Genomic DNA, 26631 nt, shown 5'->3' on the forward strand with positions numbered 1-26631 from the left:
CGTGTGATTTACTTGGAAAGAAAATGCATTATTATTGTGCTGTCATCGCACCATGAGTAACAGACACCAACGCAAGCTCATAAGAGGTCACATCCAGGTAGTCTGAAACCAAGGCAACAAGGGCACAATCATAAGACAGCGTGTTCATTTCTCGAAGCGGACGATCGTGTGATTTACTTGGAAAGAAAATGCATTATTATTGTGCTGTCATCGCACTATGAGTAACAGACACCAACGCAAGCTCATAAGAGGTCACATCCAGGTAGTCTGAAACCAAGGCAATAAGGGCACAATAATAAGACAGCGTGTTCATTTCTCGAAGCGGACGATCGTGCTTACCCAAACAAAAACGGATGGCAATGCTCTTAATATGCTCCTTACCCCTGTCCCACCAAGAATGGAGGGAAGAGGAAGGTTTACGCAGCCTCCATGACTCCCAGAAAACCTCAACTGAAAAAACAAACTCCTCTTCCTTCAAGATAGAAATATTGATTTTCCAACGGCCAGGACCTCGAGGTAAAGGGGTAGGAATAGAACAGACAAGGAGAACAGCAGAGTGGTCCGAATAAGGACAGGAAAGAATTTCACATGACTTGACACAGTGAACCCAAGGTATAGGACAACAGAAAAAGGGAAACAACAGAAATGGGGATCGCCCAGGATAGGGAGCACCCCCCTAAACGGGGCCCGCACACCAAATTCGTCGGGGAGTCGAACCCCGCCTTTCCTACACAGATAAAAAATCTAAAACGCGAAAAATGCTATTAAAAGGCAAATCAACAAAAAGGATTAAAAACAGACGTGGAGATGAAAATAATAAGTACAAGCAATTTATACAAGAGCGAAAGACCTAGAAAGAGCAACCGAAGGAGGAACCACTAATGTGTCCAAATACGCCGTTACCACCCCGGAGTCGGAGGAAGTATTTGTGGCGACGGCTAGAGTTAAAACGTACAACAAGGGCAAACAAAAACGTAGGCGGGCCTTTATACCAGAGATAAGATGAACTGCACTGGGGGGCTCTGAGCGAAAACGATGATCATTGCGCTGTAACCAGACCAGATATTTACAAACGTTCAACAGGTAGCAAAATACCCTGAGAACGCAACGCATCTCATCCGACGAAAAACCAAAGAGGGCATGGTGAAGAGAAATAGACGGAGCCAGAGGGGAAGCCCGGGAGAGTTGAGTCTGGACCCAAGCATACCCACTCTGAACAAGAGGACAGAAGACGAATAGGTGTTCGAGACTTTCCAGCTGAAACCCACAAAAACAGGATAAAGGGATAGTGGGACACCAAAACGAAAAGCGCTGAGCAGTATATAGGACCCCATGGGCAATCTTCCAGTTAAGATCGGACACCTTGCGATCTAGTGGGAGGAAAAACAAAGAACTCCAGGTAGCAGGCCAGTACAATGCACCAAAAGAAGGAAAAAACCTGGACACGCAGTTGGGCACGGCAGGGTTAAACTTGAGGAAGAGAGAGTAAACAAACTTGCAGGACATGGAGTTGACAGGAAAAGGGCCACCAACAGACCCGCCGAAAACCAAACCAGAAGGGGACATGGAACCACCAAGGGCCGACCATGAACGAAATAGGGCAGAATAGAAGAGAGGGAAAGAAGCAGACGGAAAGGATGAAGGGCTCGAAAGAAAGGCGAGAGGAGAAACTCCAAGCCGGTCAAGAAGCCAGTACTTCAACAGAAAAACCCAACCATTTGGACAAACAACAAGGCAACGGACCCATTGAACCAACAGTGAGGAGACCTTGAAGTCAATGGAGACGACCGAAAAACCACCAGCCTCCTTGGGATGAAACATTAAATTGCGACAAACTAAGTCAGGCTTGCCAGACCACAGAAACTCGAAGACAAGACGGTTGAGCTCTGTTCGCACCCACAGAGGCATATGGACCAAGGAGGCCACATACCAAACACGTGAGAGTGCCAGGGTATTTACGATGAGGGCCTTTCCGGAAAGGGAAAGGGCGCGGGAACGCCACGCATCAAGACAACGCTACACCGCGTCTATCCGGGGCCGGCAGTTAGCTTCGGCTAGGTCGCCATGCCCAATATAAACACCAAGGACTTTAATTTTTGACGAGGTCCAAGCGATGTCAACGGGGGTTGAGCTACTACGAAAACGCCAAGTACCAAGCCAAAGACCCTCGCACTTACCAAGATTAAGCTTGGAACCCGTTCCCTTTTCAAACTTTCCATAGGTATCAAAGACTGCAAGGATAGCAGAGTCCGAAGCAGCCACAACGGAAGTGTCATCAGCATATAAGGAAAGAACAGGCAAACTAGTGGATAGACCGGGCGGCCGCAGTCCGACAATGTCAGGGTGGGCCCGAAGGTTAACAGCGAGCACTTCGATAGAGATGACGTAGAGAAGAGGAGAGAGCGGGCAGCCCTAACGGACGCCGCGGGAAGGTCGAAAGAAGTCTGACGAAACCCTAATCCTAACCATTTAGGAGAACCGTGCTTCTGACATCCGTGTACAAATGACGAACCCACGAAATAAACGTCGGACCAAAGCCAAAACGGGAAAGAGTGCGGAAAAGGAAAGCCCAGTCCACCCTGTCGAAGGCTCTCTCTTGGTCCAGAGACAGGATGGCGGCAGGTGTCTTAGTCTCGGAAGTAAATTCCACCAGATCTTTTAGGAAAGCCACATTCTCACCAATGTAGCGTCCACGGACGCCGCAGGTTTGATCCGGGCCAATCACCAGATGAAGCACTTTTAAAAGACGCCCAGCCAGAGCTCTGGCACACAGCTTGTAGTCAACATTTAATAGAATAATCGGGCGCCAGTTTTTATGATCTAAACGATGACCCTTCTTGAAGATAAGACAAATGAGGGCACCTCGGAGAGAAAACGGAAGAGACCCAGATGTAAAAGAATCATTGAACACATCCACAAGATCAGCGTCCAGGATTTCCCAGAAAGTACGATAAAAATCCTTCGGGAGCCCATCTGATCTGGTGACTTGACATCAGCCATACCATCCAAAGCCTGAGAAACCTCACCCACAGTCAAAGGACCCTCACAAGAGTCGCAGGCCGCTGGGGGAAGACGAGAGGACAGACTGTTCAAGAGATCATCCTGCACAGAGAGATCAATACTACCAGCATAAAACAGAGAGGAGTAGAAATCTACCCACGAAGAACAGATGGACGAAATATCCGTGGCAAGGGAACCATCAGGGCGCCGCATGGCGGTAACCCAGTCCGAAGTGCCACGCTTCTTCTCAAGACGCAGGAAATACTTCGAAGACATCTCACCCTCCTCCGCCCAGCGCACCCTGGAACGGATTCGGGCCCCCTTAGCCTCAAACCTGTCCAACTCCGAGATCTTTTTTAGCACCTTCTCGTAAACGTCCAGAAAGGAAATCCTACCGGCATCAATATGCAACTTCAGGTGACAAGCAAGGGCCCTCTCCCAGGAATCCGACGGTGCCCTCATCTTCTCCCTTCTTTCCATCATTGCTCCGTTTTAAGGGGATTGAAAGCTACCTGTAGCTACGCAGAATGGAAAGAAGTCGAAGCAAGGATGTCACTAAGGATCGAACTCGAGACCTCTCGCACAGATGGCCGCGCACTACTGACCGACTGTGCAATCCTTACTCCTTAAAAGGCTGGCCAGGTGGCTGGCAGCCACTTTTTGGATGATGGTCTGGCTGGCTGGCTGGCTGACTAGATGTCCCAACCGACCGGTCTACCGTGTGATTAACTAAAAGCAGAACCTCGATCAATCAACAGATCGATAAGTCAGTCAATAAAATAACTGACATCGATCTGTTGATTGATCGAGGTTCTGCTGTTCCCCTTAACAGAAGCCTTTTTTTACTTTTAGCAAATGCTGCGCCACCTGCTTTTGGATCAGTGGCACCAGCCGCAGCATTTAACTTTGGAGCCCCAAATTCACCAGGCACGGGTGGCTTCAATTTTGGTGGTGCGCAGACGAATACTGGATCAAGCGCATTTGCTTTCGCACCAAGCGCTGGAGGAGCCCCTGGTTTTGGTGCAACTAATGCTCCGGCAGCGAGTGGTGAGTCTCTGTATTCTTGTTTCTGTGTTGATATATCCAGGGTTTTCGACAGTTTTGTTAAGTAGCCGACATATTTCTAAAAGCACCGGACGTGACATGTTCTGGCGTCGCAAGGCGTCTTGTGGGCGCCGAAGGCCCAAGCTACCTGGGTGTGGGGGGGGGGGGGGGTCTAAGGCCATGCCCCCCAGGACATTTTTAAAGTAGAACACTCAGAAACGGCGTTTTCAGTGTTTCTGGAACTCAAGAACCAGTTTTCCCAGGCAAGGCTGTTGTTCATTTAAATTCTCTTTAAAAAGTAAGTAAAAAAATCCCTCAAATATTGGCATCAAAGTATCGGACATGGATTGGGAAACGACCGGACGAACCGTCCGGCCTCCGGCCTCAAAGGACAACCCAGTATATGTCAGGGTGCGTTCGATTGACTCTATTCCGGATTAAGAATACGTAGAGTGATGATTTTTGAAATGGTATGCATGGCGTTTTGAAGCAACAAGGATAACAAACATATGTTTTAAAATAACATGTTAGCAGGTGTTTGACAATTTTAATGTGACTCTGTCAAAACGAAGGATTTTTAATTTCTATCCCACGTATTCCTACCGTCAATGGAACGCACCCAAAGAGACAAGAAACGCAAAAAAACGCTGTGGTAAAAAGAATACTAAATGAAAGATGATGGCGTTAGGTTCCAAAGAACCTTTGTGGAGAGGAGGGAAACAGGAAAAATTTGGTTTCATCAAACAAATTGATAATGGTAAATCAAAGAGGTTATGTCACGCAAAATGATGTAATTTCATGACACCCAAAATGCCCAAAAAGTAGAATGAAACTGTCGCGTAACTACGTTTGCTTTTATATTCGTTATTGGATACGTACATCCGGGCCCAGTTCCTCAAAAGCCGATTAACGCTAATCTAAGATTAAAAATTAACCAAGAAGTTATTTCTCTACTCCCAAATGCTGTTCAACGCAGATTTTCGGCAGAACTTTACATGAGAAGACGTCAATCTTGAAAAACAAATATAAGCAAAAGAAACTTTCACCAAAAAGTTGAAAACGTGAAACAAAAGTTTACGCTAATCCTGGATTAACTTAATCGGCTTTCGAGGAACCGGGCCCCGCACTGTACATTCCGCTTTGACAATTCATTTACCTTTGAGTGATACTATAAGCACATGATTATCCATGTGTGATAAAACCGATGGTTATATTGAGCCCGCTGTACCGTGGAAAAACCAAGATGGCGTGGTAACATGCAGCACATACTCAATAAAGATCTTACTCGATTCAAGAGAGTCTTTCTCGAGAACGCCAAAATCGAGCAGGCAAAAGAAAGGCTCTGCTAGCAGAGTGGTATGCGATGTGCAATAAACGCAATAAATCAAGTTGAATCATACCAAATACGACGTGGGTTACTTATGCGACAAAAGTGGAGCCCAACGTAGATGGGGCTGTGATACCCTGAGACACAAGACACGAAATGGCCGAAAAACTGCCGCGTACTCGCGTCAAACGACGTGGAAATAGGACTGTTATGACGAAACTAATGAATGAAGTGGATAGTCTTCTCAAGGCTGAACCGAGTGACAAGAAACGCCTGAAGGCTATTGCTACTTCCCTAAACGAGAAGTTAAATTTGGTTAAAACGCTCGACGAGGAAATAATAGAGAATTGCGCTGTGGAAGAGGTCGAAGCCGAAATAGAAGAATCGGATGAATTCAATACTCGGGTAATTGATCTATTGCGAGTCATCAATGAAGCGACTAGTTCAAAGGATAATAACACAGGTCTTTCGACTGTCCCAACAAAGAATATCAACGAAACTCGATCAAGTTTCGATCAAGTCTCTGGATCAAGTGGAACTTGGGCTTCTGAAAATAATGTTCAACTCCAATTACCGGGGAGCGCAACTTATGGTGGATTTCATTCTTTCAACGTTACTTCAAGTTCAACTTGTCACGTTGAAAACATGCAATCATCAGGAAATTCAGGTATGGGTTCTCAATCAAATACTAACTTTAGCATAAACGCTAATTCAGTGGCTTATCAACTAAAAGCGAAATTACCTAAACTAGTGTTACCGAAATTTAGAGAAGTTACGCATTGGCAAAATTTCTGGGACAGCTTTAACAGCGCCATTCACGCCAATCCACATTTGTTTAATCGACAAATTCAATCACTTGCATTCACTGTTGGAAGGACAGGCAGCAAGATCGATTCAAGGGCTAACTAGGACTGAGGCCAACTACAATTTTGCCATCGAGGTAACAAACGCTTCGGCAGAGTGCGGAACATTATATCGACACATGCAGACTAACCCAAAATCACAATTATTGAAAGCTAACCGTTTTAAAACGGGTTCTTAGACTTAAATAATGTTTATCAGCGCTATTTGAAAAGGGTGCTTAGACTTAAATAATAAGGGAATAACATGACTTTTTGAGGGAATATTGTTTATTTGCTCCCGCGTAGTGTCATTTGCGGCCCGCGCGCGAAGCACGAGGGCCGCAAATGACACTACAAGGGCGCAAATAAACAATATTCCCGAAAAAAGTCATGTTATTATCAATAAACAAGGCCAAATGATAGTAATACAAGCTAAGTGAATATAACGAATTCAAAGTCACTTCAAATCATCATGTAAGTGTTGATTGAACAAGCTATTAAAGAATCAACTCAGTCCAGTGAACTTATTTAAAATTACCGAAAAAATGCGTAAAATCCTCTATAACTAATAGGCATATCATAAAGTTGAAGCAAGAACCAATCAACTGTAGGGCTGATAATGCATTAGCAGCCCGCTGCCAGTCTTTTGCGGTCCGCTGAGCGTGTGTCAGGGTTGTCGGAACAACAAGGAGATTTATTCCAAAAATGAACGTAGTTTCCACGAAGTAAAACTCTGAACAACACGTACTCAAGAAACTTACACGGCCTCCGCCAACTTGAATAAACACTGCTTCTGTCACACTTGACTAAACACGGCTAACGCCAACTCTCTTCGCTTGTAAAAAACTAGTTAAAACCTCCGCTTGGACTCGTCTACTTATATACTCTCACAATAAGCTTCTAGAACTTTCTAAAATAGTAATCAATCTAATTATAGAAAGATTACAAAACACACCGATTTAGAAACGCTTACGCACGAACCTAAAAATAAACAAACTACGAACTCTCGCGAAGCGTCTAGAAAGTAACGCTTGTCACGCAATGCTATTTTTCGTAACAGACCCTGAAAATTATTCAGCAGAAGTGGCCGGCTTGTTGGTGATGTGTCCAAAAAGGCTTGTGGTGTATGAGGCCACCAAAGCAGAAACAGCCACAAGTCAAAAAGGGACCTTGCCGAGTGCTGGAATATGTACTCACTAGATTAAGGCCTTTTACTGACACCTTGAAAACAATATGAAACAGAGAGTTACTGTATTGATATGTAATATATTTAATTGATTGAGTAAAAGGGGTAGCTCAGCCACACATTTTTTTTCTTTTCTTTAAATAAGCCCTCAGACCCCCAAAAATAGATGCCTGTGATCCTTGAGTGTGAAATAGTTATGCTATATTTTTTAAGTTCTCTGTGCGGTGTTGCTAGTCAAGCCTAACAATAAATACAGTCATTGTTATTTTTTAAGGTATGTTACAGGGCTTATGCTTTTAATTATTTTATGTTTCACACAGTGGAACAAAATGTGATCATATTGATCAGCCACAGGTTAGCTTATTTGTTTGTGTCCAAACTGCACAAAGGCAAAGAAACCAATATGGGGTTTGGGAGAGGATGGGGATTCTTAATTAAAACGTAGCGGTAGTGACAGGCTACAAATTGCTTTTCCTCACTGGAGGATATTCTGCAAGGAACTGGAATCATTGCTTTGTCCTCAGTTGGTACAAAATATGAAGGAGTTGCCATGGAATAGTATGACTTTTTTGCATGGTCATACCTAACAGGGCATTGGACATGGTATTTACAATAACTTATCAGTTTTGCATTGTTTTGCTGTGATCCATTTTAAGTCTAGTCTATATATTACCTCGAGATCAAACATTGTTTGCCATGTCATGAAGTGTTCTGACACATCTGTCCTTCTGTGGAATGTTTGTTGAAGCTCTTTTTTTCCAGGCTTTGAAGTAATTAAGTACTTGGTTTAAGTTGGTAACACGTTGATCTGTTATTGACTGCAGTGGACTGTTATCTTTGAAGACATTCCAAAGAATTTCCCATTTTCATAAATTCTTGTGTCTTTCTGTACGTGGTGTTGTTTTCATGCAAAGCCATGTATTTGCAAACGCTTTCGGACAGAGTATTGACAGCAAGCTTTACCCTTATTTTATTTAAATTAATTATCAAGATGAACTTACAAGCGCCCTGATTAAACCGTATTTGTTGTTTGTTGATTTTCCCAAGCGGGTGAAATCTTGAAAATAGTTTTTTACTGTCGGTAAAATTGACTGCGGCGGGCGATTCGTCGCGAGCGATTTTAAGTGAGCAAGTTTGAAGTTCTGAAACGCTGCTATATCCAAATATATCCAGCTGGTTTTGTACTATGTTGTGCAAAAACTATCATTCTTAAACATATGTAAAATTTAGCGTGGAGTAATGTGGAGTACTCCTAAAAGAAGCAGCGGAACACGGCTTGGTTACGAAAAGCAAGACATACCTGCATTCGACACTGTCTTACTTCACTTAAATTTAAGCAGCTTCCGACGAAAATACTTTAGTTATATTCCAACAGACAAAATAGTATTGAGTTTTGGGTCAAAAATATCAAAAAGGCTTTAAGCGCTCGTGCCAGTCCTTCTCCGCATCACACAATGGACCAAGAGCGGACTGCTCGTTTCACCGCCCTATGTATAAGCGCCCTGCTCCCTATTTATTCCATGAGCGCTTGTTGGATATGAGATTATAGATAGCCAACGAGGCGCGTAGCGTCGAGTTGGCTTTAATCATCTCATATCCAACAAGCGCGAGTGGAATAATTGTTTTATTAAAAACGCACCCAAAATATAGAAAACTAGACTACAATAAAAATAAAAAGGCCAAAAAAATCACGCAGTTTTCCCTATACCCCACCCAAAATAAACGACACTGGACCAATCAATGTACATGAAAGCTTAGGGAGCTGGCCGCTGCACCCGATTAGGATGGCCGCTGCACGTCATACCCTCTTTATTGGAAAACGGAAATTACACACAAAGCGAGAAACATACGAAAATGCGTCTGCCGCCCGCCAGGAAAAACTCCTGAGGGGAAACCTGGTCCCTCCCGAAAGCAGATCCAGACTCTATTACAATCTCGAGGGAGTAAGATTGCTAACTACTCGACAACATAAAATCGTGAACGAAAGACCAACGACAGCGGAAGAAACGAAAACCGTTAGATAACGTACGTAATGAGACGAAAAAGATAAAAATTTGACTGTGCGGGAGCAGCGCCAGACTAGAATGGAACTGTCAAAACCGTGTGCTCCTAACTGTCGACGAACTAGCCTCGTTACCTTGGTAACTGTGACTTGTTTAGTGAAACGTGAAAACAGTAATTTTCTGCTAATCTGCGAACCGCAGAAAATAGCAAGTTTCCCCTATACCCCACCCGAAATAAACGACACTGGACCAATCAATGTACATGAAAACCTAGGGAGCTGGCCGCTGCACACGATTAGAATGAAGATAAAGTTAGTAACGGTGTACACATAAATAAAGTTAAATGCCTAATGCCCTGGAAACTAAGAGACGACTCTCGAGCGAATCTTCGGCGTAGCCGTCTTTAGCCGATTCGGAATTCCATCTACCATGTCGCTTTCAGTGTCGGTCTGGAACTCTGGCATTGGCCTCCTTGGTGGCACCACCCAAGCGAAATGAATGCAGCGAGATATCTGCGCCATTCATAAATTCTTGTAATCTACCAATTATGCTTCCCCGAGCCCTAGTGTAGCTGAGGGGTTTGTTCTGAATGATAAGCGTACCCCCTGTCTGGGCATGTACTAGAGGTCTAAATAGATAATGGGTACTATGGTCCAAATTGATAGGAGCTACCCTCATGTACCTTTGTAGCTTATGTACTGGACACGTGACTTTGTTCGACCGAACTGTTAGACTTAAATGAGAATCAAAAATGGCCACGTCCCGAATTTTTAGTTGGGCGATCTCGCTGTACCTGAGAAACCCCGAAAACAGTAACAGTGCCATGGAAATGTCTCTACGTACAAGTAAGGTGTCACAGCTTTGATGTGCCAAACAGCATTCCTCAAGGGCATCGCTGGAAACTGGTGCTTTTTTGGAGACTGGATTTGGATGTTCCCTTTTTGCCTCTTCGATTAAGCTTTTGAGGAACGTATTTCCCATTGGATTTGGTACACTTGCGAGGTCGTGTACCCATTTAAGGGCACAATAACTAGATTGAATAAGAGAAGAAGATTTACAAGTGGCAGACAAATGTGCTATGAACAGTGAAACGTCCATAACGAAAACGTCTATAACACATTCAAGCCATTAAATCTAGGTCCAGAAATGCACATAATTAGATGCACGCTGATTTCAATAAGCGTCACGAAGTGTCCCCTTGCTCTTCTCCCCAACTTCAACGTCACTCATGTCACGGAATACGGACAAAATATGTCACAAAGTGTCCCCCAAATGCTGCTCTTTAAGTAAAGATTAACTGCTGCATTTACCCTAAGCTAAAAATAATGCTAACCTTTATCCTTACCTTGTTGTTGAAAATAGGTAGCAATTGCCTAGACTTAAAGGGACACTTCGTGTCGGATGTCAAAATTGGACGTGCATCTAATTAGGTGCATTTCTGGACATAAGTGGCAAATTCTACCCAACGTCTAAATTATAGGTATAGTTCACAACAGTCCCATCAGCCTTAGAATGAAGAGATGTTTTCTTAAGTACTGCAAGCAAACTTGGTTCTTCAAGGGACAAGGCTTGTTGTTGCAAATCTTTCCAGAAGCCTTGCTCAAATACATCAGTTTAAGTCTGTGAACAAAAAGGAGAATTGGAAATGAATGATAAATGGCAAACAGGCCGATCTAACGGCGCGCTGCCAAAAAAGAAGGCATAAAAAACCACCTGTGAGTAGATAGGTTATCTATTATGTGGACTGAGTAGCCACCAGTTCCCCGAACAGGGAATTGTACGTGACAATATTCATAGCCATCTGTGAATATCTTTCCAAAATGCACAGCTTCAAGGATAGCCGCCTGTGGGCATCCTGAGTTACCCCTTGACACCTATGGGCTAGTTAAGGCCACCTGTGGGCATTACCGCGGCTGTCAGGTTGATGGGTTCAACAGTTTCGTGTGAGCCACCTGTGGGCTGACATATTACAACTAATGGTAGCTGTAATCTATCAAATGGTGTAACAGCACCTGTAGGTATCCTAAATGAACAGATGCAATCAAGTTTGAAGGCACCTTGCGCAAAAACCACAAGGGGTTGTACAAAAATTCCTGTTAGAGATCCTTTCTCTGACAGGTTACCAATTGATATACGCTGCAATCAGTTTAAAGGGAAGTTTCTCTCCAGTAAAAAGAGTGTTATGGGATCTCCCTGGCAATGTAGCTGGATGACTCCATTCTGGAATACCGACCCAATCAGTACTGCACTTAGCTAGATGAATTCCATCAGGGCACAAACTGGGCCAGAATGTGGACCCCCTCCATAAAGAAACCACCATAACCCAGTTGTTCTCACCCACCCAGTTGATGGCATAAGAATCTACCTCTTCGCAATGAGGATTCCAAAAACGTGAATTAAACCTAAGACACTTGGTGTTATAACTCGTTGCAAACCTGTCGACTGTAAAGGGGCCGGCCCCACATGGAATCAAGCCACTGAAAAATGTTTGGATGTATGCTCCAGTCGTTCCCATCTGAAATCTTGCTTAAGTAATCGGCTGTCTGATTTTGCTCCCTGGGGACCCAGAATGGACAGACTAGTATGTTAAACTCCTTGCTCAACTGTATCACTTCCACTACTAGACCCTGTAGGTCAGGTTTCCTACTACCCCTGGCTACAATACACACAATATTCTGATTGTCAGTGTACCATTGCAATTTGTGACCATGGAGGTGTTGTCCCGATGACCAGAAGCATGTTGTGTACTGCCTTGAGCTCTCGCCAAGTAGAACTCTTAGCCCTCTCATTCTCTGACCAATGTCCCTGGCATACGAGCCTTTGTTGATTGGAGATTGCGCAACCCCCATACCCCTGGTCGGAGGCATCAGAGTAAACGAAAGTGTCAAAATGCTGCGGTTCTGAGAACATATTCTTACCATTCAGTGATCGCACATTAGTTTTCCAGTATTGCAACTCGGCCATGATATCAGATGTAATAGGTAACATAGAGTCCCAATGATTTCTGGTCTCTATTGCATAGTAAATATGTCGGGTGTATAAATAAACTGTTGAGCCAATTGCTCTGGACATAGAAACTATTTGACCCGCTGCCGCTTCCAACTGTCTGGCAGTCACTTTATTTGAACAAGCCGTAGTGTAAGCCAGAGTTTGTTCTAACCTGGATACCCGTGTTTCTGCCAATTACCGGCGTAATTGTCCTTGTCAAAATGATAAAGTCAAGTCTTGAATGGATCAGCGTACTGTGATATGATATGCAATGCCATGGCAAACGGTCCAGCTTACCGTACATTGCGTCATTGACGTGACACAGAGTTCATAGCGGTGTGAAATGGCTTATTTTATCTGAAAATGGTTAATCGAGAAGTGCAATGATCTAGCATAACGTTCATCAGGTTACCGTGATGTGAAACGGTTAAGGTTGACTCCGAATTGCTCAGCGTGACCACAAATGGTGTAGTAGAAAAGGAAATGGTTTAGTGTCACAGCAAATGGTCTGCGCCAGAACCGCCAAAAATACAAAAGTGAAATGGACAAGTGAAAACCCGTTCATCATTCAGATAGGTCTAAACTTTGGCGCGAATTTGCCCGAACCAGGTTTGTACCGCTCCTTGCACTCTCAATTGAGGGGGTATTTACACGAGACCGGAACGCACTCAGACCGGTATGAGCTCGTCCCTGTCTCATGTAAATACCCCCTAACGTATTACTACCAGTATCCCCTCGTTTGCTCGACTCAGCGAGTCTTACTCCGTTAAGAGTCTTTTTTTATTTTTGCCTACTTTGATCAGTGCCGTAATATCAAGGAGTTATATATTTGGATCAAAGCAAACTGTACACAAAGGAAACATGCATGGGCCTGCACATGTGAACTGGTCGAGGCTTTTAATGAGAAAGAACCGAAAGAAAGACAACATGGACAATAAGGGATTGATCTAAGATACAAGAGCGAGAGCAAACAAAGAGTTACCGCTTTTAGGTGCAAGTTTTATTGAATAACTAAATTTCACGATATTGTCTATTACGCGAAATCCCATCTTGCCAAAATCCCTTGGCAAAATGAGGTTGAAGAATAGCTGTTGGAAAAACCTGGAAGTGGCAGGGGCTTGGGTGACTGGGGAACTTGGTTTGCTGGTGCACTCTTAAAACAAAAGCAGTGACGTGACGGCTGCCCATCATTTAGCCGCAGTTATTCGAATTTATGGAACTCAAAATAAAAATAGTAATGTGAAACAAAAGGATTGACAAATGCTGTTAAAAGGCATCATTTTACGAGACAGCTAACCGGCAGTTTGATCCGTAGGAACCGTGATAAGACGATTCACTGTTTTAAGGAAATGAGGCTGGTTATTGTATTTAATTTTAAATCACTGAGGTTCAAAGAAAGGCTTGAAACGAGAGACAAATATGCTCGGTTTTTTACAGAACTTACATTTTCAGAAACTGATTGTCAGTGGCTGACTAAGATATCTTTCAAGACAAAACAAAAACACGGCCTACCCATGTTTCCTGTGCTTACTTTGCTTTGATCCAAATATAAACCTAGTTTACGAAGTGTAAGAAAAATCATTATTCTCCATCCTGTCTTTCTTTCGGTTCTTTCTCATGAAAAGCGTGAGCCAGTTGACATTGGCCTGCCCATGTTTCCTGTGCGTACTAAATTGCTTTGATCCAAATACATATATAACTTGTTGATATCCCGGCAAATTATTAAAGTAGAAAAATTGCTAATCAAGCTAAACTAGGCGAAAATGAAAATACATTCTTACCAGAGTAAGGCTCGCTGAGTCGAGTAAACGAGGCGGTACTGGTAGAAATAAGCTGTTCCTTAATGTCCTTAATCGCGAGTGCGCGGAGCGGTACAAACCTCGCGCCAAAGTTTAGACCTATCTGAATGATGTACGGGTTTTGACGTAAGAACCCACATAGACTATTCCATTTCAAGCTTGACTTGTCCATTTCACTTTTGTATTTTTGGCGGTTCTGGCGCAGACCATTTGCTGTGACACTAAACCATTTCCTTTTCTACTACACCATTTGTGGTCACGCTGAGCAATTCGGAGTCAACCTTAACCGTTTCACATCACGGTAAGCTGATGAATGTTATGCTAGATCATTGCACTTATCGATTAACCATTTTCAGATGAAATAAGCCATTTCACACCGCTATGAACTCTGTGTCACGTCAATGAAACAATGTACGGTAAGCTGGACCGTTTGCGATAGAATTGCATATCATGTCACAGTACGCTGATCCATTCAAGACTTGACTTTATCATTTTGACAAGGAAAATTACGCCGGTCGTCTTTGGCACTGACCAATTCTGTGTTAACTGCGATGATTGCATAAGGTGACTGATCTATTACTGGGTTGCCTATGGGCAAACCCAGTCAAGGTCTGCGTTTTGTTTGTTTGTTTTCTTTTTTTTTTCTTTTTTTTTTTCCGTGTCGGTAAAAGTCTTGCCTGTCACTCCCCTGGTAAGTGGTGTCTTTGTGGATAGAGCCTTCTGCGCGTATTTTCTTAGGATCGAGAGGGTAGTGGAACTGCTTAGATTTCTCTGATGGACACAGTAGAATCATTAACTTAGCCTGCAATGGCGTCGAAAGTCATGTAACCCGAATGGCGTTTTAGTGGATCCTTAAACAAAATATACCCTTATGGAGCTCAATAATGGAAAGTCAGTTGGATAAAATAGGCAGCAATCTCAAAAGCGACGAGCACTGGACTTCGACAACAATCTATCGCCCGTCGAGACGAAATCAAAGTGAGCTGTAATATTTACCTGAAGTTCATGGTAATTTGACACGATTGAGTTTCTTGTCTTCACGCACGCAATGAAATAGGAAGAGGTTTTCGCCTCTAAGAGCAAATATGTTGTTTGTTTCAATAAATATTTCGCTGGAAAAGGATTCTGTGGTATTTTCTGCCTTTGTGAATTATAATATTATAATATCATGTTGTGTATTGAATTTTCGAGCTTAAGGTTCAAATGTGATATGGGAGAAGTTTTTTAGTATTGCTCTGTAAGCAGGAAGTGTAGCTAGTAAGGGTTCACAGGCCTGTTGGAAGCGTGCTTGAGTTTCAACAAAATTAGCCCCAAAATCAGTGAAAACTTGTGACGCAGATGAATAATAAAGTAGCTGCTATTTCCAAAATGATGGAATTACCTGGTGATAAATAACGTCGTACGCGTCTTGGAGAGTAAATTTTGACTTTACATAAACAAGAGTTGGGCGATTGTGATCTTTGTTTTGACTTCGCTCATTTCATTGTCAACCTTTATAACACTTGACAGAAAAAGAAACTTACAAAAACCCGGTATCTTGCCATCATTTGACACAGATGCTTCACTGTTTGGCGAGTAAACATGCCGCGGTAACTTAATCACGGCGCCCGCTGAATTCCGGCCATGTCACTTTCGATTATGCAATTTACTTGAACGTAGCAAAAATCTCCCAAAATGTTTGTCGCTGATCGTAACTTTTTATATTCTATATGCACGGTTCAAAATTAATGTTGTTTTCATGTCGTAAATATTTTATTCTCGATCGACCGTCCGGGAAACTTCCTTCTGCTCTTTTTGAAAACTGTGTATCAATAGTTATTTGCTTTTTCATCAATATTTGTTTTGCATAAAGCAAGCTAACAGAATCTGTACCTTGCTGAGTTCGCATTTGTTAGCGTTAATAGTATTTTCGGTCAGATGTTTCTGTTTTTTATGAGGGGTTTACTGTTTTGGTCTCCCATCCTAACACTAACCCCGCGAAACAGGGCTTGACTTCAATGAAGTTTAGTATTACAAAGCTTTCAGATGCTGAGAGGGCACACTTGTGGTGAAAAGAAATTGTGAGGGAACTTGAAAATTATCAACATGTCAGCCCAGAAGCCAATGTTTCTCGCTTCTCTTTTATTTGTTATTCTTCAGAGACTGGACTGCTGTATTTCAATACCACACAATTCAGTGCCTTCTGATTTTCTGTAGCACGTACCACAGGCAAACCAGTGTATGCTTCACAGAAGCATCTAGTTTCATTAAACACTTGACCACTTGTGTTTTCACTGAGTCAGCTCACAAAGGTTATCTACACAGTTTCTGAATTGTATAAACAATTTAAACGGAAAGTATAGTCTAGAAAGGGTCACTAAATTACTAAAACGTTTCCCCAGGAATTCGAAAGAAATTGCCGTTTTGTCCACTTCCCTGTTAAAATGTGACAAGAGCACTTTGAAGTTGCCTCTTTCGTGACTTGGAGAGCGCCATCTTGCTATCTTGCGAAACCGAGAGTGACCTAAAGGCGCGTTTCGAAATTCTAAGAAGAGATGGTCGATGTTTTGTTTGTTTAAAAACGAATCATCGAAGTACGTCACGCGAAAAGAAGTGCTGACGTTGCCAGGGAAACCATCACCGCCGGAACAGCAGCATTTAACCCTCGTGAGCCAAATAAAAAGACGACAGCGACTGCTAGTTCAGGAGCAAAGGACACGGTCATGCTGCAGACCGCATCGGCTGTCGCACGAAACGAAAATGGCCCAGCGACGACAAGAGTAAAGATTCTCTTTGATAGCGGAAATCAGCGGTCGTACGCAAGCGATAATCTCAAGTCAAGGCTGGGACTGAAGTCCGCAAGGACCGAAACTCTCTACCTAAGCGCATTTAGCGAGAAGTGCGAAGTTGTTTTCTTATATGGCTCGACAACCTCAGCGAGGAAGCAGATAAAATTTCCGCGCTTAGTTTCTCAACCCTCTGCTCATCCCTCCCGTCACGAATCCACGTGAACTGGCATCCACATACTTACATGGGCTTAAATCGTTAACGGCGAAATCGTGCGCGGAGACTTTGGTCCCACTGCAATCAATTGCAAATTTGGTTGGATATTGTCAGGTCCAACAGAAACCGCTATCGATTCCGGAAGAACCGTGACAGACCTCATTATCTCAGGAAGCAGCACCTGCTTTTTCGACGACACCCAGGACCCCTTGTCGACACTTAAAAGGGAAAGGGAGTCAATTGGAATCCGGGGAGAATCACACATCAGACAGTCGAACGCTTGTTTTAACGAAAATGTACGTTTTACTGGTAAGCGTTACGAAGTGGAACTGTCTTGGAAGGAGAACCATCCGGTGATATCAAGTGACTATATATGAACTATGCCTCAGTCGTCTGAATTGTTTACAGCGAAAAATGTTAAAGGAACCAGAAGTGATACACGAGTACAATCAGATCATCGAGGAACAAGTGAACAAAGAAATTGTGTAAAAAGGTCGTTACAGAGGAAAACAAGAGGAAAGAAGACGAAAGAGTGCATTACCTTCCCACCATGCTGTGATCCGAAAAAACGCGAAACGACCAAGCTGAGAATTGTGAACGACGGATCAGCCAAACCAACCGGACGTAATCACTCTCTGAACTATTGTCTTGAAACCAGGCCTAATTATAAACCACAGTTGTTCGACAAACTTGTTAAATTTCGTTGGCACAAGATTGGTCTGACAGCCGACCTCGAAAAGGCCTTTCTCATGATTGGAATCAGGGATATGGTAAGATTCCTGTGCATGGTTTAAGGATCCGAGAAATCCGAACTCTGAGGTCCTGAAGAATTCTCTTTATGTCGATGATCTTGTAACTGGAAAAGCCAGTGTAGCGGATGCTCTGGAACTTTGCGAGAAATCTAAGTCTTAAATGCAGTAAGGTGGATTCAACTTACGAAAATGGAGAACGAATTCAAGGACAGTGCAAGAGGCGATCAATCGATCCGTTGACCACGTGGAACCAGCAGTTACAACCGATGGCGAGAAATTCATCTCCGAAGAAGACGAGTCATATGCAAAGGCTACTACAGGACCTCCCATCAGTGCTAACAGCACCGCGGGCAATGCCACCGTCAAGGTCTTAGGCTCTGTTTGGAACACAGCAACCGATTAGTTCATAGGCAGCCCAAGCTCGCGTCACTACAGACAGCCGTTGAGAATTTAAACGCGTTGTAAGACTTTGTATGGGAAATAAAATACAGTCGATTATGAAGCCTAAAAATTGCTCAATTTAACGTTCATTCAATAAAATGAATCAAAATGACCTCTGGGGTATTCCTGTGCCTTTTGGAGTTTATTTCACAGTTTCGGGAACACTTACCCCATCCCCACAGCGGCTTCTCGTAACAGCTCCATGGTTACGAGAAGCCGCTGTGGGGATGGGGTAAGTGTTGTAATGACTGTACCTCATCAGGTGGAGTTAATTTGACCTCGGACCCAAGCTCCGTGTCTCGCGCGGCGATCAGTAGCAGTTAAAAGCTATCGTGGAAATCGAAGCAGAAAATGCTCATTTCCAGCCAAGTGCGTGGGGATTTTTGACTACGAAACATTCATGGAGGTTCGCAAATCATGTGGCTTTAGCTTTGCGTGAAAAAATCTTGGCTGGGATGGATTTTCGAGTTGCAAATCGCCTCTGAGCTGACAAAGGTCGAAATCTTAGTGTGCAGCCTTGACCTCGTCTTAGAACATTGAAAACACGGACTTCCCGAAACTGTGAAATAAACTCCAAAAGGCACACAGGAATACACCAGAGGTGAGTGTTTTGATTCATTTTATTGAATGAACGTTAAATTGAGCAATTTTTAGGCTTCATAATCGACTGTATTTAATTTCCCATACAAAGTCTTACAACGCGTTTAAATTCTCAACGGCTGTCTGTAGTGACGCGAGCTTGGGCTGCCTATGATTAGTTCAAGTTCGATTTTGCAAAGCTATCAGGACAAGCGAAGTTACTTCCGACTACAAAGCGATCACTTTTAAAGGTTTTTGCTAAGATATTTGATCCTCTAGGACTGTTGAGCCCGTTCACTCTTCTGTGGAAGGTTTGATTTCAAGAACTTTGCAACAAAAGCGGTGCCGACTGGGACGACCAGTTAACCGAAGAAAAACTGAAAAAATGGAATTCACTTATTTTGGAGCTTCAAACTGCGAACAGTGTCTGCATACTGAGATGTTATTTTAGCATTTCAAGCAACATTGGGTGAACTCGTAAAGAATCCACCTGAAACGACGCACGTCCTAACAACGTCTGAAGAACATTCAACGGAAATCAGTCCTTACCAAATTTCACTGAACTACCAACGATTCAGTAGTCTTCATTATCTGTTTCGAGTAATTGCGTATGTCTTGCGATTCGTCAGCAAAGTCAAGAGATGTGTGACGAAGGAAACGAATGCCACTGCGCGAAAAGTAGCAGATATCGAAGATAACCGTGAACTGAATTCTGTTTTCCAAGCGCATCTACAGAATCCACATTGAGACCACGACGAAGTGCAGCAGGTGTACGAGAAATGATTTGCAGATTAAGATGAGATGAGTCGTCGAATTCCTGAATAGAGTTTGTTCACTTACGTGAGACAAACCGGGCAGTGTGTCGCGTAACTTTACGTTTGCTTTATGTATTCGTTTTGTTGGATACGTAATTCAATTAGACATTTGATTTACCTTTGATTGACACTATAAGCACATGATTCTATGTAATAGGAGAAAATAGTTGTAGTATTATTCTAGAGTCGGGTCTTGTATGCTATGTGCATTTAACGCACTAAATCAAGTTGAATCATACGAATACGACGGGGTTTACTTCTACGACAGAAACATTTGTAATAACCACTTAAAACCTTCAAACGACATAAAAGAAATACAGCAAAAGGAAAGAGAAGCGTGGATGTACACAAATGAACGCGATTGAAACGGATTGCACTTGGGTAATTTTGAACTTGAAAATAGTCCGCCCGATGTTTTTCAAGTTTATGGCTAAGGTCGTTTTTGCACAGAATCATCTTGTTTGTGATGGAGCAATAATGTTATCAGTAAAGGAATTCCACATTACCATTTTAGAATTTGAAGCTCGTGATTAACTGAAGGCTTTACCTAAACACCCTAAAATAACGTGACATAGCCCCTCCACTACCAGAAGAAAGATTTGCGAGTTGACGTTCGAGCGTCAGCGTCATCTCTTTGTCAGAGTGAATAGCACCAGCTATTCCAAATTCGAGTTAACGTTCGTAACGTCAGTTCATAAATCTTTGTAACGGCGGTTAATTTGCCTTTATCAACTGGTTTGATAAAAACAATTTTTTTGTTTTAGAGCAGTTTTCAAATGACTCTCGAAAGTAATTACACGATTGAATTTGCTACGCTCAGTGACCATTCGCCTAAAAATCTGGCGCCAGTTTATTAACCAATGAAAAGGAAACTAAAACCAATCGCGACTCGCATGGTCGATTTTTGCCGCGCTTTGAGCAAGTTACACGGAGTTGCTACGAATTTGGATTGATTCATTGGGCTATTTGCACCTGCTGTGGTTACTTTGGTATTTGTTTTACGATACTCAATTGAAAACGGCCGCCCCGAGCGGCTAACGGGACCGCTTTAATGTAACATCATACCGCGTATGCTCGATAAGTTTTCTTCAACTGAAACACGGATTGTAAAAGCATCTTATATCATTAATCGAATTAAAAATTCTGTCCTTTTCTCTGAAGGAAAGAAACACCGACGTTTTTGCCGGGCTCTTGTCCCTTACTTAACAATTATTCCTCGAGCCCGAATGGGCTCTGAGTCAATAGCCCATGAGGCCGAAGGCCGAATGGGCTATTGACTCAGAGGCCATGAGGGCGAGAGGAATAATTGTTTTAGTAAAATCCAACTACTTGGTCAAAAAAATATCGAGACAAAACATCTTTCGCTAGTGAAAGCTAGACTTTAATTGTTGTTTTGGTTTTCAAAGCCGGCGCTTTTCGCTACTAGTGGGCTATAACAAATAGCCTACTAGTAGCTCAGCCAATCAGAACGCAGCATTGATAATAGACCACTAGTTGGATTTTACTAATTGATGTTATTCTGGGAAGTGCCGGTTCAACTTCTGGTTTTGCTTGCAAACAGCCATTTGCCTGTTTCCTGCCAGTTGGGATTCAGTCTTAAAATTTGTTTTCTTTTTTCAATAATTCGTTTTGTTGACCCAGAAAAGCCTTTGACGGGAGCTGTCAACTGAGTACACATTTGAATTCACATCCCAGCTCTATTTTTTTTTTTTTTGGTTAACTGTTTAAAAAAACTTATCTTAATTCTTCCGTTTAAATATCTTTCCTTTAGCTTCTACACCCGGTGGATTTAACTTTACACCAGTTGATAACAGTGCGGCTGCTCCGGCAATGTTCAACTTCGCCGGCGGGGCTGCCCAATCGCAGCGAAATGTCATGTTTACCACCGGAGTGGGCAGTGATCTTAGTAACCCAGGAATGGGCTAGAGGAGGTTCAAGAAAGCTATTAGACGCACTGCTAAACGTTAGCGACAATGCCCTAACCACAAAGTTGCAATGTGAATGGACTGTTGTACACAAACCGAGTACGAACGAAACGTTACGAGACTTTCTCGTCTCTTACCTGATCATACCCGACGGGTTAGTGAACGTACGACGTTACTCCAATCTGTCCCGATGACATTAACCTTCGGACAAAATAATCGAACACTATAAACGGCGACGCGTATTTGATGGACGTTTGAAAAACGGAAAACGCGTACAAACGGTGATGCGCCGCTTGGACGCCTCGTTCACATAGAAGAAATAAATAAAAAGATAGCGCTTATCGCCTCATCACTGCGACCAATTTAACGTCAAGGACGAAGATAACATACCAAAGACATTCATCGAATTTCTTACGATTATTATTTCGACAATGTTTTTTTGTGGATTGTGAACTAGTGTGCCAAATTTTCTGTAAGAGCGTAGGTGTGCTTTGTATATGTTGTTGCGTGCCTGGTTTTCATTGCTAGCTTAAATTGATTCATCCACAAGGAATAGCTCCTCAAAACGAGACCGCGTGAAGTAGAAGTTACCAGCAAAATTTTTTAACTGCAGACGTCATGTGGTACAGTATCTGGACTGAACTACGTGGCGAACGCGTGCACGTTTCGTTCGATTATTATTAAATTTCGTCCTGAGAGTTTTAATTTTTAGCCCGTTTTGCGTGGCTTATTCTTGCACAGAAGAGCTTGTAGAAGGACAATAATAGTGAATGGTTTCCACAGGGAATAGAAATATCTGTAGCGGTAAAAATTGTACTCCGGGGAAATCGCAAAGTGTAATTATTTCATCCTTTATTTAATTTCGTGCGTTAGTCATTTATTTTTTGCTCGTCGTCTCTGGTCTTTGGGGTGGTTTTCCACTTTGCTATAAAAACACAATTGATTTTATTCGATATCTTTTGAATTTGTAAACATTTAAATATTATGCAATAAAATGTATATTTCATCTTTCTACTGCGCAATTTACTTCAACTGGACACTTCCCAACTTCAACTTTATTGAGTTTCTCATTGGGCTAATTTTACTTGATGGTTGTGAATGGAATGGATACTCGCTACGTTTTGTGGATATATAGTGCCAAACGATCTTTAGTTACTTAAGTTTTGCTTTGGGGTCACCTAGTCTCCTTCGCAGCTCTTTTTTGGTTGTCACGCCACGCTGACATGTCAGCGAAATGTCAGTTTGAGGGATGGCCATGACTGTTGACTAAGCACTGGAGATCAGTGCCTAACCCAGCAGTTATTCTCTGCCTAAACAGAGTATTCTTTACCTTCCAAAGCGGGTTAACGCTGAAGTTGTCTTGTCACGAAACATCACCAAAAGGTTACACCCTTTTATGTGTCACGAAGTGTCTCAATTTAATTTGGATTATCCATTCTTTTCATAACCTTTCCTTGGTAGGCCACTTTGGAAAATATCGTAATACTCTTTGTTAATGCTCTATCTCGAGTCTCGTTGGAGCATCCGAACCAGCAAGAGGTCGTAGGTGAAGCACTCGGATTTCTTCCGAGTATTCCCGAGTCCCCATCGATAAATTTAATTAATATGTTCAAGTTGATAATTGTTTGAATCAAACAATGACACACCTTTAGTTCATGGACTTTATTTTTCCTAGTGAGTACAATCAGTAAATGGGAATTAGGAGTTTAAAACGACGACGGTCACGGCAACCTCTCATTGGTTAAGAGGAAAAATAAATCGTGCTGCGCGTGCGGCACGCACTTAAGGACGTTCGCGCGAAAATTTTTCAACATTGATTTTTTTCTGAAACTTTTACCACTGTAAGATGATGAGTTAGTTATGTCAGAAATGTAAAAAAAATGGGGGGGTCACCGACTTCGTTTTGGAGAGAACATGCCCGGAAAAACACCCAAAATGTGACAAAATCGGGCTTCGTTAGCGAATAAGGCCAGTGTCTATAAACCCAAATATATTGCAATTAAATCTTTGAAGTGAAATCTTCTCTGCCAAATATTGTTTAAGTGGACTTATTAAGTGAATTTAGTCAACTGGTGAGGTTCCTTAAAGATCAAGTTCGCATTTAGCCACCACAGTTTCACTCGCCTTGCAGCCGCAAGATGGCAAGATTTGATGTCCCGTGAGCAGAAATCTTGAATTTTTTTTAACTTCCCACATTGATTTTTTGTTCATTTTTGGACAAAGTGGAGATAATTGTAAATAAAATCCGTTTCTGGAAAGAAAAATAGGGGTCACCGAACGTCCAAGACCGTTAAATCCAGGCAAAGCTATAGCAATGGCCTTTTGCCCTATCATTTCTCATTTTATTACTTAGCGCGCGCGCTCGTGTATGACGTGGCGTGTGCATTTGCGAGCGCAGTAAGGATGCGCAGAAACAATTGGCGCGAACGTCCTTAAGGGCAGTGCCTACTACTGTTACTGCGCATACGTTCTGCGCATCTCGAGGTACTCGGATTTCCTATCGGCGGTGGTTATTAATACAGGGATATTTTTGCGCGGTTCAAAACTATGCGGAGAAAGCAGAACTTAGCAAGTGCTCTTGGTATCCAAAAAGAAAATTGGGGGTAACCATGCATTTTTAAGAGGTAATGAAGCTTCAATTTGGCAAAGAACGCCGTACGTTGCTTTGTATTTTAAAGCTTTTTTTTACAAATATTGTTGATTACTTATCTTCGAAAAATGCGTGGTTACCCCCAGTTTTCTTTTTGGATTTTAATAATACATAAAGGTTTCCCGCTCATATTTTATCTATTACTTGTTAAGATCTGCTTTTCCCGCATATGCAGGAAACCGCGCAAAAATACCTTTGAATTAGTAGGCACCGTCCTTAAGCTCATATTTTTGCGGTACTCTCTCTGCGTAACAACGCGTAAAATGACTAAAATCACCAAATTTGAGGTTTTGACGATAACGTGATACACGTGGGGAACTTATCTCGAGGTAGGCAAGCAAGCAAGCAAGCAAGCGAGCTTATGATTGGCCAAAATCCAAGAAAATTGCGGATGTAGTTAACAACCTAAAGGTCTTAAAACACGGGACACAATTTACTTAACAAACGCAATTAAAGTTTCACCATCGGATTTAAAGATCGCCTGACAGTGCGAGTGAAGTAAACATGAATGTAGTTCTTAGAAAGCTCGTTTTTATTGTCATCGCTTCAGCAGTTTTAGCACCAAGTTTGATCGTCGCCAGAAGTACGTATTCAAGAGAACTTGGGCCCCCATGGTTTTATTGGTCTGGAAGACGAAGGGAAGCTGATGTGTTTCCAAAAAAGGTATTTCATTAAAATAGAACATTTGTTGTGTCGTTTTGGTTAAAACGAGGAAACGGATCAACCTTATATGGAGAGGAACTTGAAAAGCTGAAGGCAGAAGGAGATGATCAATACTTCATCTAAGAGTTTCTAAAATCTCAAAAAAGGTTCAGTTCGTTACTTTGCTTCCTCTTTAAAATAAGGGTACTTTTTAAAAAATATTTCTTGCTTATTAAATTGTGACAAATTGTTCTTTTAAGGTTGGTTTTGCCGTGAAATTGAAGCACCTTGATAGAACAGAAAAACTGAATTAGTTTCGTTGACTCTGATTTTTATTAATTGCTTCCCTCTGTACATTTTAGTTCTGTTCTTGTTTAATTTGATCCACCGACAACTTCATTGCTTTTTAAATTATTTTTTTTAGAGTTTAGATTAACTTAGGTATTCGTACTTGAAGACCAAGAAAAATTACTTTGAGAGAGCTTGAGTTTTTGCTCACTAAACCTATTGTTTTGTAGCGTCGTCGTTGCCGTCGGCGTCGTCGTTTCGTAAGCTTCCTAATTAATATATTACAGATGACGTCAAAATGTGTTAAGAACAAAATAGTGGCACACGAGGCCATGGCCGCCGGAGTGTTTCAGTGTTCTTACATTTTGACGTGTTCTACGATCTTTAACGAACAGACGCACGGCAACATGGACTCAATTTGTTTTATATTATAGAGAATTGAAAGTTTTTTTATGATGACGTCAGCTATGCGTCTTTCCTCTAATGAAATAATAGGCGAGAACCAATCAAAATGCGCACATTTTTGAGCTTATTCGATTAATTAAAAAACTAATTCTTAATAAAAGGAAGAAACGAAACTGAAACGTAAGACATTGTGTCAAACACAACATAGTGTGGCCTTAATCAAGATTGTCGAAGGATTAATTTTTCAGTGTTTCAGAGGAAGAAGTGTTAGCGTAAGGAGAGAAAACTACCATTGTGGGCTCAGTTCTTTGGCCGATACCGTAAAATTCCGAAAATAAGCCCCGGGGCTTATATTTTTCAAAGGCCCTTTTCAAGGGGCTTATTTTTGGAAAGGCTAATATTCGGAGGAGCTTATCTTCGGAGGCAAATTTGCGTTTCCAAATTGAATGGGCTAGCCTTATAGTTGGAAGTAAATTTACCGTTTTTGCTTTGTTTTACTAGCTTTGTATTTGAGGGCGATTTTCCAAGTACAAGCTCCCGGGGGGCTTATATTTGGAGGGGCAATTTAACGGAGGGTTTTTTGCGTTGCCGCTTTGGGGGGCGTATATTTGGAGGGGCTTATACACGGAGGGGCGTATTTTCGGAATTTTACGGTATCCCAGGGAAATAAAGTAATATGAGCCATTAAATGACCAGAGGATTTAAACAAACATTTTGACATTGAATTGTTTTCCGTTTGTCACAAAAATCATCAATTTGTGGCTCATGATGCAGACCAAAAATTACATTTACAAACATTATTGTCGACTTACCTGACCAATTTCATGGCAATAAATCTTTGTTTTAATTATTTTAATTCATTTGGGTCGTTGACAATGCAATGCAAGTCCGACTACACGCGAATAGGGTTGATAGTATCGTGGTTTTTTCACTGGGCCATTAACTGTCTATTTATTTAAAAAG

General features: G+C 42.2%; 1 protein-coding gene across 2 annotated transcripts in view; it reads left to right on the plus strand.

Moving 5' to 3' along the window:
- The first annotated feature begins 5267 nt into the window (after positions 1-5267).
- Positions 5268-26631, plus strand: part of LOC137976388 (uncharacterized) — a 44835-nt gene continuing 23471 nt past the window's right edge. Inside the window, exons 1-2 of one of the 2 annotated variants that reach the window (XM_068823729.1) lie at positions 5268-6038; positions 24887-24996. In XM_068823729.1, coding sequence (XP_068679830.1) covers positions 5528-6038; positions 24887-24996 — 621 coding nt within the window. In that variant the 5' untranslated portion in view covers positions 5268-5527. Of the gene's footprint in view, positions 6039-21529; positions 22693-24886; positions 24997-26631 lie in introns of those variants that run through there. The other variant, XM_068823730.1, reaches the window with a different exon arrangement.

This window comes from Montipora foliosa, chromosome 11, assembly GCF_036669935.1.
Source record: "Montipora foliosa isolate CH-2021 chromosome 11, ASM3666993v2, whole genome shotgun sequence".
Taxonomy (NCBI): Eukaryota; Metazoa; Cnidaria; class Anthozoa; order Scleractinia; family Acroporidae; genus Montipora; species Montipora foliosa.